General features: G+C 31.8%; 1 protein-coding gene across 3 annotated transcripts in view; it reads right to left on the bottom strand.

The window, feature by feature from the left end:
- The window catches only part of LRBA (LPS responsive beige-like anchor protein), an 826,328-nt gene that overhangs the window by 537,189 nt on the left and 273,109 nt on the right, over window positions 1-16,030 (bottom strand). For all 3 annotated transcript variants that reach the window (XM_082611157.1, XM_082611155.1, XM_082611156.1), the window contains exon 34: window positions 10,852-10,913. In XM_082611157.1, the coding sequence (XP_082467283.1) occupies window positions 10,852-10,913 (62 nt within the window). The remainder of the gene's footprint in view (window positions 1-10,851; window positions 10,914-16,030) is intronic.

Raw genomic sequence — 16,030 nt, 5'->3', positions numbered from 1 at the left:
TACATCCTTTTACATATATTATCTAATATAATCTTTATTACACCCATTTCACTCAATAAGAAACCGAGTCTCAAGCAAGCGAAGTGATTTGCCCATGTTTACAGAGTTAACAAGTGGTAGAGGGAAAAACATTTATTAAAATTCAAAAATCTATCATCACAGCATTTTCCTGACCTCAGTCTCTTCCTAAGATCCTTTCCAAAGTGACTTTTCCCTTTCTCCTTTTGTTACCCATGATGGAGACAACAGCCACCTCTACAAAGTCCATCTCCAGCAACTGAGGAAGTAACTACTAGAAAAACAAATAGCCTTCAGGCTTCTGATTCTGGCTTTATTCAGGCCTAAATCAAAGTGCAAACTTCAGGTTTTGTTAAAATTGCATGCATGCTTCTGGAAGCTCATATTATAAAATGGCAACTTGACTAAAAACAGCTGCCTGACTAAAAGATGCATAACATATGGAATATATGGGTAACTACTTATATATAATAATTGTCCCTCCCTAAACTATACTGTGTTTTATATATATATATATATGTATACATAATGCTATTATATTCTAATTGTACTAAAGTACTAAACTCAGTCAACTCAGGCAAATAGTGTAAACACTTTAAAATTGACAGCAAAACTTAAATCTAGATCCTAAGAACTCTGATTACTCTGCTTAAAAACTATTAAATTATATACTATTTATGAAAAAAAGTTATCAGAGAGTTTGGTACAAAAACAAAGACAACCTCAAGCTTTACGCTTTTAATCTAGCCTTTTTGTAATACTTTAACTTCAGTGGATTAATTTGAGGTAATAGAAAAAAAAGCAAGGACTAAGCAAAACCAAACAATAAGCAGTAAAAGCTGAGAAACACAGAAACCCAGCTGTAATCATAATTATGTTAAAACCAAAGGAAAACACTATGCTTAGAATATTTCCATTCACTATTCCCCTTTTCTTCTAACTCGCTGCCTAATCCCAATTTAAAAGACCAGCTGTAAAACGGTGGGGTGCCAAATTAAAGCACACTTTATTTTCAGATGTCTCCATACTCATAGGCTGACTTCCTGTCAGGAAGAGTTCCATTTCTCTGAACACCCCAATCAGCGGGGAACTTGCAGAATTAAGTGCCAGTTGATATTACTTTGTTTTGCATTTACCACCCTTGAGAATAACGTTCAAAGATCTAGTTATATAGTCAGCATGGTATCATCCTTCTGACTAGACTGCCAAGCCACAGGGTGTACTGCCAGTTCCACAACATTTACCTTAAAAGGTGTTGTTTTCTAAATCCTAGTGCGCTAGTGAATCAACAGGATGCCTGTATTTCAGAATAAATCCTGCGCTAAAGTTAAATTATGCTTCTCTTTGGTTACAAAGCACTTTAAATTAATACTGGAAAGGTCTGCATCCAGATTCAAATAAAGATCAATTAATGTTCACTAATCCATCAAGTTAAATATTTTATTTTTTAAAAGTGAAATGCAGTAATTCAGTCTGATTTATTTGTTTTTAATGTTTTTGCTATTGTTTAAAGACAAATGAGTCCACCTTATAAAAGCAAGTTATAAAAATCTGAATCAAGTAAAACTATAAATTTTTTTCCATATTAGCATAAAGTGCAGTTATTAAGCTGGTTTCAAATGCTTCACAACTGTTAGTGCATTTAAGATGTTCATGATCAGTTAACATAGCTTGAATCTTAAACTACCCTCTCCAACTCCCACAGACTTCCCATCATGCTTCTTCAAAGGTCTCTAGTTCCTTCTCCTAAGGTCAAATATTTTGATTGCACACAAAATTAAGTTAATTCTGAGCACTTCAATACAGAACACCTATGCTCACAGCCTTTGTACATTATAAGGACAAAGCATTCACAGCAGCTCTAAGATAAAAATAGGTGATTGTACTGCAAGCCTACTTTTTTGAACCCAATGTTAATCATTACCATATTGATTCTCATCCATTCGCAATCAAAAGGCCATAAGCACTGACAATAACAAATCAGAGACTATCAATTTACATTCACTAATTTTCTATAAATATATTCTAAGGATGAGGAATACAGGCATCCAAAATAAAATAAAAGGAGGGGTAACATTGAGAAAAGGTTGAAATATTAAATTATACTGATCCTAGTTGGACCATGCTACATATAAACTCATCTGAAAGAATCCAATTGCCCCTAAAGTCCCATTTACATTGGAAAAAGGAAGGCTGGTTACAAAGAAAGTTGAATGATTTATTGACAGCATATCAAAGTATAAATTTAAACATTTAATACATTTTGCAAAGTTGCTGCCATGCAAGCACTTTTAGCAATCTTTCTACTCAGATATAGATTTGTCTCTCTTAAGAAACCTTCACGTACAATGTGCTAAAATATTTGGGTAAACATCATTTTTAAGAGCCAGAGGTTCAACTTTTGTCATATTCCCTTTGTTAGCAGAAGCTGTGGTGCCTGAAATGAATGCTGAGTTATTTGAAGCTAGTGACTTAAACGTGATAGAAATAATTCTACAGAAAGAGGAAAATCTACATGCACAAAGTGGTTTCTTCATAAGAAGTCATCAGTTGAGACTTTTAACAGGTCCTTTTGTGACTCTTAAACGGATCTTTTTGAGACCCAAAGCTAATCAGGTGAAAGGGATTTAATATGTATCATTTTCTTACTTTAAAACATTTAAGTAAGCATAGGGTAAGAGTTCAGAATTAGGGTTTGAAGCCTCGATATAAGGGCTAAATTGCCTTTCAGATTAAGATAAAATTGAATAGAAGAAATAAAAGTATTAAATAGAATGGTGTCTGTTCCTTAACTAAAATAAATACTTTTTAATGAATCAAAAACTCAATAATTAATTTTAAAGGGAACTTTACTTAAATAAGGTAAATATATTGATTTATTCAACAAATATCTATTAAATGATTATTTTATTATAATCTGACACTAATAAACAATGTAGACAAAATGGACAATTAAGAAATGGCTTCCTGACTTCAAGGAGTTTTCAATCTAACAAAAGAGACAAAACTTATAATATAGCATAAGTACGAAAATAGCTCTTATGTGTATAAATTTAACTCTTCTTTAGCACTCATCTCTGTAAATTTAACTCTAAGATGGAGTTCTCTAAATTGGTGTATTCACAACTTATAATCCAATGTTGGGGGCATCTAAGCAAAGAAATGAAGATTAATAAGAGTTAATAGGATTTAGAACTATTTTTAATCTAATTTATAGTAAAAGAAAAAAAACCACATATTAAATGAGTTTTTTATTACACAATATATGCACAGGAAGATTTTTATATGTTCTTATGTCAAAAATATCTGTACATGTCAAAGATAGAGTTCTTCAGACCGTATCAGAAGAAGAGTAAATTCCTCTCCCATCTATTAATTTAATGAATCTTCCTAAATATACCTGGGTGAATTTGCTACCAGCATTCCATTCTCCCTCGCTTCTCAGGGTTAAGGATCATCAACATAGATTTTTGTTGTCTACTAACTTTAGGAAATGCCTTATATACAAATTATACTTTAAAAAAAAAAACAAACATAAAAACACTACAGATTTTAGTGAAAACCCCTGGACTTAGGCATCAGAGTCATTTCATGACGCTTAATTCTTTAACCCAATTAACCTCTAATAATGACTTCATATTTTTATTATGTCTAGGTCTTGATTACAAGCTATCTCAAATCCTAATTGTTTGAATGGATAAATGGATGACCTAAGAAGAGCAACAGCCACTGTATAATTTAGCTGTGTAACTATAAACTATCACTAAATCTTTATTCTATTAAAAATTGTTAAAATTTTATTGCTAAAATTTTACTCATTTATTTGACAAATACTGAAAATTTCTTTCACCAGACATTGTATCATATGACAGTCGCATACAGATTAATTTCATTTTATTTGGACCTCTTGCACATCTTTAAGTGCATAGGGAAGTTCGATTCTACAAATGGGTCACTAACAATGCATGTAATACCCCATTAACATAAAATATATCCTGACCCTGGTTTCTAGACTTTATTCCAGACACTTAACCATGATTACAGAGCATAAACTGCCACAATATTGACTAAAAATGTAATGGGATTCACTCAACCAATGTAGGAAATAGCTATATAATCAATTGATGTCAAAATATTTGAATTTATTCTTAAGCTTGGATTAGTTCTACATAAGTATTATAAAAATACATATATGTGCGTGTAAAAATACACACAAACACACACACACACACACACTCCTGGTTAAACTTAAGTTGTTCTAGAAAGAATACCAAACCTTACTATAATCAGTTCTGAACAGCTATCCCTTCAGAAACAACATGTAAATTGAGTCCAAATTACCTACAAAGGAGAGAGAACAGGTAATTGAGATAATTCTTAAATGAAGTAAAAATAATCACAGTGTTTCATGAAAAAAACAGCTGTACTTTTGCAAATCTACTGATTTTCTGTAATCACTGTCATTGGAGAAGCAGAGAAAACCAGAAGCAGAATACAAAAAGAGGCATTTCCTGCATTATTCACTGTGTCAACACTGATGCTTTTCCTAAAGTATATTTTACAAAAATTATCCATAAACACTATGGCCATAAAAAGCATTTTGTGATCAAAGATACTAATATTATTCTCATAACAGATTCAACAATACACTTTATTTTATATATATATATATATATATTTTTTATACACATACACACACATACACACATGTATTGACTAAAGGCCTTGAGGAGCCCTCCAGTAAAGATCCTAATTAAATTTAAATGAACATTTTCCAAGCTTATTTACCACTGTGTGCTTTTCTCACAGAACATCCACTTTCATCACACAGTACATACTAGGATTTGCTGTACTGGAAATTTTGGACTGTGAGAACTGATCAAACAAGTAGCCGGCTACCACAAATCTAGCCAAGGAAAATTATAGGTACAGCAAAGAGTAGAGGAAATGCTTTAAGAACTTTAATATCTATTGATCTCGATGAAATTATTAAAAAAACATAGATGGAACCCGGAAAAAAATTTTTGACTGAAAGGCAAAGGAGCCTGAAATGATCTATTCGTGAACAGAAATAAAATTAGAGTTAAATTAAATAGGGATTAACAAATACATTTTTATGCCCCATTCCTAATTCCACTCCCTGCCCCTACTATTTGCTTCTATTTCTCTTAAAGTCCTCATAAAAATTCTATGTTGTATTACAATTATTTGTCTCTCTTACTAGATTAAAAAGGAGAGACTTGTCTTAAAATCATTCAGTACATGTCTGCTAAATAAAAAAAGAAATACCACAAGCAGGCATACTGAGGAGGACTCAGGGCAAATAAACTGACACAAAGCTCTGTATAAGAGATAGCATTTGAACTGAGCCTGACAGACAGTGAAAACAAAAACTTAGAAGTTTTTTTTTAGAAGTATAGTTTATGGCCTCACAATACTGCTGCATAAAAGCTCCATATCATAAGGTTTCCTTATATGTAAAAAAAATGCATAAGGAAGTTAAGAAGACATTCATATTCCCAATGAGCAATTTAAACTCAAAATTCTTATTTTGTGGTTAGCAAAAGATAACCTATGCTTTACTGACTCAATTATTTCTTTTTAAAAACCCCACCATTTTCTTAATATTAGATAGTGAGTTTTAGTTTAAAAGGTTGACGTGTACCCTATATACAGCACACTCTGAGGAGTTAAGCACCACAGTTAAATGAAGTAAATCTCCATTTATATTAAGTTCTACAATAAGTAAAATGCACGCACAGTAACAGAAATCAAATCAGTAGCAACTTGAGGTGATACCGGTAGGGATTGATTACAGAAGCACAGGGAACTTTCTGGATTGAAATGGGTGTCACACAGTTGTGTATATATCTAAATGCACTGAACTGTGCACTTAAGATATTGTATATATACTGTTGTATATAATATTGTAAAATATTACATATATATTGTATGTTAATTATGCTTCAATAACTGTGATTTTTTAAAAAGAAGTAAATCTGATTAAGCCAAAAGAAAATGAAAAAAGTAAGACTCTTATTTATAAATGAACATGACTACAATATTTGGCAATGACAAAATAGCTGACAAAATGAACAATTAATACAAACTTAATAACACACAAAAGAATGAGGATGTTTCATAATAAAAAGGACCAAAAGGTAAAAGCCCAAAATACAGTGTTTATGATCAATGTTACCATTCATTTATTAATTGTACAATTATATAAATATTTGGTTGAATAGTAATTATGCTGAATGTTGGAGATACGATAACAAAACACAGTGGTTACCTTTAAGAAACTTAGTCTAACGGGAAAGAAAAAAAAATAATAGACAATTTAAATAAAGAATGAAATTACTATAAGATGGGTCAGTGAGTGCTTAGGATGTATACCTCACCTAGGCTTAAGAGTTGTGGGGAAGAGAGGAGTCAAAGAAAGCTTTCCAGAGGAGATGGCAATTTAGCTGGGAGTTGAATTATTTATTTATTCCATATATATTCACTGAGCAGCCATCAGATGCCAGGGACTGTGCTGGGTACTAGGCACACTTTACAGTTTACCTAGTATACTAGGTATATGAAACAGAAATAGTTGTAACCTTCATAGGACCTAGAGTAGAGAGAGGGAGACTGGCAATAAAAAAGTAGCAAACTAGCATAGGTAGGGTTAAAATTTGTGATATGATGAGTGCTAAGATGAAGACACACAAAAAAGATACCAACTATAGATATGATCTAAGAGGATAATCAAGCTGAGTTCGGAGTGATGAGAAGAAGCCAACAATTAGACTCACCAAATTTGAAGGAAGGAAATTATAGGGAAAGAAAAAGCCTACGCCAAGACACAATATTATGATGGCACATTTGGGTAACTTTAAATAGTTCGCATAGCTTGAGAACAGTTACAAAAACAAAGTGATAAGAAATGAGGTCCAAACAGTAAGAGAGGCCTAATAATGAAAGATGCCTTTGTGCCATGGTATAGAGCTGGTTTGCTTTCTCCCACCCCTCTCGGGTTTTGTTTTGTTTTTTTAATTATCTACTTTACCCAAAATACTCATCACAACTATAAAAAAGAAAAGCTCATGAAATAAAAAGCCAAGAGCAATAACATTAATGTCACATATTTAGAAGGAATAAACTCAAAAAGGAGAAGAAAACCAGAATTAGAGAAAAGAAATTAGAGGAGACTGATGGAAAAGAGGAACACTTTACTATGAAGATTCAGGAAAAAATTCAAATGGCAATAATTCAAACATGAAACAGACATTAAAGAATCATATAAATGGTGATAGCTGGCTCTTATTATGAACATTATAGTTTTAAAACTAATAATTCAGAGATATAGAAAGAAATGACCAAACCTTTTGTTATTACCTTCATGCAAAGGAAATATTTCCCAAAATAGCAACAATCTACATATTTTGATGAAAAATGTATTGAAGAAAAATCAGACTAACACTATTTTTAAATTAACTTTTACTGCTAATTAATTACTCACACAGGATGCCAGGCCAGACTACATGGTGCTTCTAGTTTTTCTATATACTCTATGCATTTCTGATAAATGGGAAAAGAATAGATGACCTGGCAGAAGGCTCAGACAATAATATGTGATTTACAGGACATGAATGCAGCTACCATAAGATTTATCTGACAGCCCTCTCCGATAGTGGACTGTTGAGTATCCGATGGAATGATTTCTAGTCTAGAAAGTCTACTACTGAGTAGCTGTACACATTATTTATTTATTAGATGTTTTGGGTTGAAACCATTTTTAAATGACGCACTTCACAATGCAGTCATAAATTTAGCTTTAAACCCAAGAAGGGAGGTAGTGTTATTGGAATGTATGTCAGACTGAATTAGGATGAGCAACACAACACTTTTATAAAGTGGCCTTGAATACAATGTCAATTCCTTCAAAAATGATATTAATGTCAAATGAGCAGGATACAAACACTTTACACAATGCTGGAGTAATATTACTTGAAATATTTATTTAACATTTTCTTTAAATTCATATGGATTTCCACAAGGCTTATACACATACACAACAAATACTGGGCAAAAATAAGTTACATGCTTCTGAAAAACTGAATCTGAAATATAATTAAGAAGTTTTTCAATTATTTTCTGTGCATCAGAGAATATACAGTTTCCTGAAGAGTATATACAGTCTTATTTTAAAGAAGTAAAGAAGACTTCAATCAGGTTTTGGAGCTTAAATAGCTCTTGAATTATTTTCAGTATAGGAATAAACATAACTTAATAAACCTTAAGTATATATATATATAACTTTACTCAAAAATAACATGCTAAATATTTTAAGAAAGATTTTCAACTCTAAATAATAACATTTTGTCTTAAAATGTTAAAATTTAAATGGGATAAAATATGAAATGGTATCTAATAAACCTATTAATGAATGAGTGGATATTGAAAAATATGATCCTAGCTGAAGCTTTAACAAAATATATAGTGATCTACTTGGTCTTAATGACAGCAAACCAAACGTGATCATTTCTTCATTTCTTAAATTCAGGCTCTAAATTCTCTTCTGTAATAAAATATGGCAGATTTAAACACTTTGTTAAGAAGAATACAAAAAAAATAAGTTTTGAATGGATTCAAGAAAAATAATCAGAACATGGCTGATTGCCATGAAATTAACATCAACTAATTTGTAAAGTTTTAAATCAAATTTGCAGATGTTAAGTTCATAAGCATATCCCATTATTTATGTGATTAAAAAGGAGTTTTTGACCTGATCTTTCGATCTTTGGCACTCAATCCACTACATCTCTTCTTTACAAAATTAATTAAAATTTTAGCAAGATGCTAGCCATTTACTTCCCACCCTATCTCAGACTAAAACAAATTATCAGTCAAACTCAAGCCATAGCCACCAATATCTGCAAAATGTCGACTTCAAATTCAATTTCATCTCTCTTAAGCTTTCATGTAGAAAAAGACAGTTCACTTTTTAACAAAATAAATCACTTTTGTGATTGCCAATCTGACCTCTTTGAATTAGGAAAATTCAAAGTGAAAAATGTAATTATCACCCCAGAACAATCTGTATACATCTGGAGCTAATTCTGGCTTCATTTTTCATGTCATTTTTTGCACTGTGCTACATCTTACAGAGATGCCGTGGAACTTCTGGAGAACCCATAAAAAAATGTTAAGAACTTCAAATAAACCAATAATGTGTTTTATTTAAACAAAACTTTGAGATGATCTGACTTTTGCAACTTACTCTAAGTGATCTTCATATTCCCATTTGATTGGAATAGTATTAAACAGCACTGTGACATACATGACAAATAGGTGTCTTAAAACATGTCATTCTTTATCTTTTCAGCTTCTAACATTCCACTGTGTAATATACTATATTTAAAATAGCTTTCATGTATCAAGAATACATTAAATTCTTCTAACCTAGAAAGTGAAACTTCATTATCAAACTTCACCTATGAAACAATTACATCCCTATAAACAATAAATTCATACTGCTGTGAGTATACATATAAAACTGTAAGCAAATGCTTCTTAAAGGGTAATCTCATGTCAGTATAAGAATGGTATATGGTAATTTCCATTCAAGAAATAAACAACCAATTATTTCAAATCAGATTACTAAATGGGAAATTTTATCCAGTCAGTTTTTAAAGGAATGGGAGTTTTCTAAAGTAGATAATTAACTTAAAAACATGACTCTCACTAAATCTAAGAATAATAAGCCCACTACAAACATAACTACTGTTCACAAGTTCATTATAAAAATCCATTAGATGTAATCTCTAGAAGTAATGGTTCTTATTGCATTTTATTGACAATGCATAGTATTGATTTTTCACACCTTCTATGATTCTTTAATTTGTATTCATGAAATGTCCATCAGCACAGTCTAAATAAATTTGGCAATATAGGCACTAAAATGAATAAATCAATGAAAAGAAACATTAATTTTGCATTATCCTTATTCGTCAGGCAAGTAAACCAGGAGAGTTTTAAATGAAGGTCAAAGGTTTTGAAATGGGTCAGAACCCTTGACCTCTAGACCAATACTCTTCCTATTAAAAAAGGCTATTTTAAAGTTTTAAGTAGGGGAATTTACTACCAGCAAGATATCATTTTTAAAAGACTACAAAAAAAAACTCTCAATAAAAACATTCATCTGTTTAACTGCTAAAGAGAAAAGAAAATATCACAGGATACATGATTTTTACATAAGTTTAAAAAAAAATCATTAAAGTTTACCACATGAGGTATAAGGTTTCTGAACAATGAAAGTAATCTCACTTTTAGGAATTTATTCACTACATCTTATTATGATGGCTGCCATAATTTTGTTGATGTTTTCCCAAATCTACTAGGTATGTCAAAAATAATTAGCAATGACAAGAATTCAAAATTATTTATCACTCATTTTATAACCTCTGCACAAAAGGGAAGTAAACCCATTATTCCCCTGGGAGTCAGAGTGGCACTCCGCGAGGTATAGAAATAAATCTGTTTCTGTAACCTTAATATGCAAGGCAATGAAATTTAGCCATCTCAAGACCATTTGATCTGGACATTTTTAAATGTGGCTCGAAAAACCTCTATTTCTCATTAATCTATCCTATTTCTCTCAGCACTCACTTCGAAATAAACTGTTAGCACCAAACACAAGAAGTAACCCTTTTGCAATACAAATAAATTATTTTAAAACTGCAAACACAAAACTTTTGTAGCAAAAATTTCTAATCAATTTTAACTTTCTTGCAGAATGAACTCACTTGAGAATTTACTTTTAATTCAACATTTATTCTTGTCACTCACCTGAGAACACAGTAGCATAACCAATTCCACAACTGAACTACTAGACTTCATGCAAACCAGACCTATATCAAAGAGAATTTTTTTTAAATTACAAAGTAAAAAACAAGGGATTTATTTCTTATACAACTTTGTCCAAATTGGTTTTAAAATAAAATTTAACTTCTTGCTAAGAACCCAACCTATACATATTTGATCATATGTGTAAACAAAACATTCTGTAATTACTTTAAACTTGGCATCAAAACCATCACAATTTTTTGTAGCCAATTTCATTTCAGCTTTCAAATTACTAAAACATTTATTACAACTTCATATATACTGACATTTCACAATACTCATAGAAATGTGCACAACATATGCCATATTGACCAATATCACCTAAATTTTGTTTTGGAGAGAGTTGATTGTTATACATGCAGAGAAGGGAAATGGCTCCCTGACCTTTGCTTTCTCCACCACACTCTCTCCCTTCAACCCTCTAGCTATCAATCAAGTTTCCATTTTGTTTCATGGCAGCAGACATCCCAAACACTCTTATTAGTACCTTGACCTGTGACCTCACTCTAAACCTTAACAGAAGTGCAAGCCATTGTCTGTTATATATTCTTGATTTTTTATAAATAAATGCATTTATAATTTCTCTTTTATGTTTCATTTGGGTTCACCAAAAATATCTCAGGAAGGAAGTTTTATATAGTTAATAACTATCTAAAGAATTCTTTAGTTTTGATTAACAGTAAGATATAAAGTAACTACTTTAAAGAACATTCAAAGAACATTTTATAACCAGTATCTTAAAAAAGCAATGCCAATAATTAAAAGCACTGAATTACTAAATTACACTAGTAATAAATATAAAAATTAAAATTTTTATTCTATATTTTTCTAAGCAAACGTAAGTTTAAGTTAGAAGTAAACTAAGTATAACAACTAAAATAATTCCTCATGGCCCTCACACACCCCACAGAATTACCTTATTTCTTTCTCCACATTAAAGTTCTTGTGGGCATCCTATCCCATCCTATTCCCTTTCTTTAATCTTCTTGATCTGTAGTTCTTTCTCTGTCCCTCTTTTAGTCATGGTGCCTCATACCTGCTGAGGCCACATGTTGGCATTCTGTAGCCTTACAAATAGTACTCAAGTTAAACAGGTTGTTCACCCCCTTCACTTTTTAGAAAAGTCAAAACCATTTTTCTCCATGTCTGTAAAAATGTGTAACATAGAAATGATGGTAACAGTGTCAGCACTGGCATGAAAATTAGCTACAGAACATCTACATGATGCATTAAGCAAACAGGCCATTAACTAGACTTAATTGTTGTTTCTATAGAGCTAAGATGACCATACCTCCTCAGGCTAATGCCAAGGCCGAAAGGAAGGGCACAGCAATACTCCATCTCTTATTGCTGGTGTAGCCTTTGTTGGTCTGAAAACCTGTCACTTTTCATAAAATGTTACCCAACTACAGGAAGTTCCATATATTTCAACTTCAAAAGCCACTACTTGCAGCAAGTAAATTCAGGTCTTTCTACAACTAGGACATTATTCCTTAGTGCTCGATTCTAGAGAAACCAGAATTCCTACCACCTTTCCTTTTCTGGCAAAGCATTTGGGCCCTGATCTGGCTCAGCCTTTTATATCCACTCAGATAATGAACAATAATGATTAAAAGGGCCTTGGGCCGTTCAAAGTTAGAAAGATTTCTAGATGTTCCTTTGTCTCTCTACAGCATATTGTAGGACAGTTCAATACTCGTACTTTCAAAAAATTACTTATTTCAGTCTTATTTCTCAATAATAAAGATTAGAAAACCAGAGGAAGGTTGATACAACCACTGATCAGTGGGTTGAGTGTTCAAGGACAGTAAGATGTCAAATAACATTTCATAGTTTGATTAGAACAAATCATGTGTTTTTTAGAGTGAGGTTTTATAGATCTGTAAAGCATGGGTAGGGGGCAAAGGAGGATTTTAAATGAGAAAGGGCTTCAGGAGACAAAAAAAGAGCTTATATTAGACCTCTAATACTAAGCTTCCTGCCTAAAAGGCATCAATACTGAAAACAAAAATATATAACCTTGGGAATAAATAAACAGGAAATAATCCCAATAAGGGACTCGATATCAGATTTCACAACTTAATCACATCTCTCTATGACCTAAATTGTTTTGTGACACTGGTTGCATGGATGAAAAAGCAAGAAATGACCTATAAATCAGTAAATCTGTCTTCAGATCTACATTCAGACTCTAAGGATTACCCAAAGGAAGGCCTTAAAACAACACTTGGAGTGAAGTTGTAAGTTGTTGCAGAAGCATCAATTTTCATTTTACACACACAAATCCTATTATTGTCCCACTTAGCAGAAAGTGAACAAGGTACTGTAGGCTCAGAGATCTGACTAGCCTCATAATCTGACCCTTGGGTTCAGTTTTCTTGGTTTTAGCTTTGATTGATTTTTCAACAATATGGAATTTTAGTCTCCTCCAAAAAGACAAACTGAAAATGTCAAAGCCAAGAGGTTTATACTCATCTGGTGTTTCACAACCAAAGACCACTTCAATTTCTCCACCAGAGACTATTTATCCCACCTCTGTTACCACTGTTTTTCCATACTATTAAACTCAGAAGTACTAAATGGCTTACCAGATATTAAGCTATCAACATCTGAATGCACTGAGATACCTAAACTCTCAAGTGTACCATGAAAAATGGTCATGAGCATTTACTGTCTGGAACATTAAGAACCCTGTTTTTTGTTTTATTTATTTATCTTAAGTCACCTTAAATAATTTACAAAAAGCTAAAGCAATGGTGTAAACATTATTATAAGTTTCAGTAAGAATTTAAGCATAATAAACTCAAAATTTTTTCCCTGTTTTCAAGGTTTTGAAAGTATTTGTCTATAATTTGGATATAATTAACTGCTCCTCATGAATCTATAAACATGATATTCATCTTAAAAATACTGCTTCTAAATTTCAAATAAAATTCTAATAGGTGCAACTTTATCATTAATTCTGGTCCTTCTTCTTGAACTAACAACACCAAATGCCATACTTTGGAAAAGTTGGATTATTCAAAATTTTGTTGTAGAGAGAACAGCCATTTTCTTTTCTCTCGAATTCCAAAATATTTTCTCCTTTAGGTTATAAACACCATTTAGAATGATTAATCAACTGATTTTTTTCATTTCTATATGAACTTTTCCTTCCAATTGTCTTCGTGCATATACCTGCTTTAGTATCTATTCACTTAGAACTGCACCAAGTAAATTGTGGTGCACAGTCATCTTGAACGATGGATGAACACTGTCACGCGCCTTCTTAGCAAAATGAGATGTTCCAGGTTCTTGTCACAAAACATTGTATAAATTTTGTAGAATGAAGCCCTTCCTCCTATTGAATGACATGATGCTGAGAAAACCAATTTCCTTTTTTGTCCACAGAAATATGCTGTGCATTAATGAAGTCCTGATTTGATAAAAATTATGAGTACTATTCCCTGTCTCTTCAAATTCACCCACAGTTGGTCTAGTAATTATAAAATGTCTTCTCCTGTCAATTTTTTTCACCTCACCATTATGGGCAGAAAATAAAAAATTCTGAATTCTTAACTATATTCAGTGAAAGCTAAAAATAAGACCACAAAGATGGTATCCACAGACTTCTTTTATACCAATATTTCTCAACCTTTTTTGAGGAGCCTAAGGAACATTTCAGACCATTTTTTCTTAACTGTGCTCCCATGAAATTTTAATGCTAAAGATAAACTGTACAGATGTACTGTTGTCAATCAGAAGGTCAAAAACCACTGTAATGTCTAAGATACTTTTGCCCTCCCCAAATACCAGTTTTTGATCCCCCTGAGAAAACAAATTTATGTTTTCTTAAACTACAATGCAATACTTTGGCCAACGCAGTAAGAAAATTGAGGGTAATCCAAGAGTGATGATTTGTTTTCCTAGTGCACCATGATTATAGGGGCAATTCCAGTATTCTTGTTTTCTTATTATTTTAGTCCTTAGTATAGCTAGAAATAACTGATGAGTAATGATAATTAGCAAAATGTTTTAAGATATAGGAAAATTAAGATCACAAAGACCTCATAATGAACCTTAGATTTATAAAAAGTGTCCAATGAAATCACTTAAGGTAACTGTCAGATAAAAGAAACTTTTTAAAAAAGTAATCGTCTCTTTGTTTTTGGAAGACTTCTTTTAAAAAATAAAAGTAATAAAACATCAATTCTTACAATGGGTTATAACCACTTGAAAAAGGGGGTTAATATCGCTAAAATTGAGCCAATCAGAAAATATGTGACTTTAGGCATGATGTAACATGAAGTATTACATCTTAATTAAACTTTTAAACTTCAAGCCATCAGAAAATACGCAAAATAAGAGAAACTGTTAAATAACATCACCAAGAATAGCCACAGAGTGCCAAAATGTATAACATTCTACAGAACCACCAACCATATTTCTTCAATGAGTCAATAACATGAAAACAGAGGAAGAATAGGGGGAAACTATTTGACATTAACATGGACTTAAGGGACATATCAAATTCAGTAAAATTGACTTTGGATCTTAATTGGAAGAAAATCAATATAAAAAAATCTTTTAAATAAAGATGAATATGGGCTGATTATTACAGAATTATTATTAATATTATTAGGTATAATAGCAGCAATTATGATTATGTAAGAAAATATCTTTTTTATATGAATTATGAATTATTTAGGGGTGAAACGACGTGATGTCTGGGGTTGATTGAAACACTAAAGCAAAACAAAGGGAAGTGGATATAACAATTATGGCAAAACAAAGATGGTCTGGGTAGTTGCCAAAAATAAGTTCATGGATATTACAATTCCTACTTTGTAAATATTTTAAATGTTCATTAAAAATTATTAATAAAAATCACTTTCAAAATTTTAAAGTAATAAATTTTCAAGTACCTGGTCACACAGCTAGTGAATTACAAGGGCTGAGGTATCCTGCCTTTTAGTCCAATGCTTTTTGAACAGAACTATGCTGCGATCACCTCCCTTCAAAACTTTCCTGTTTTACAATGCATAAAACCACCACCCAAAGGATTCCTCACAACTTAAAATACATAAGCTACATAAAACTCTGAGATTTGTTTGCTATTTTTATGAACACAGACCAAGGAGTA

The sequence above is a fragment of the Mesoplodon mirus genome (assembly GCF_964341445.2).
Source record: "Mesoplodon mirus genome assembly, chromosome: 2".
NCBI classification, from domain to species: domain Eukaryota; kingdom Metazoa; phylum Chordata; class Mammalia; order Artiodactyla; family Ziphiidae; genus Mesoplodon; species Mesoplodon mirus.
Note: the sequence above shows the minus strand (reverse complement) of the source record. Positions and strands in the feature narration are given on the sequence as shown.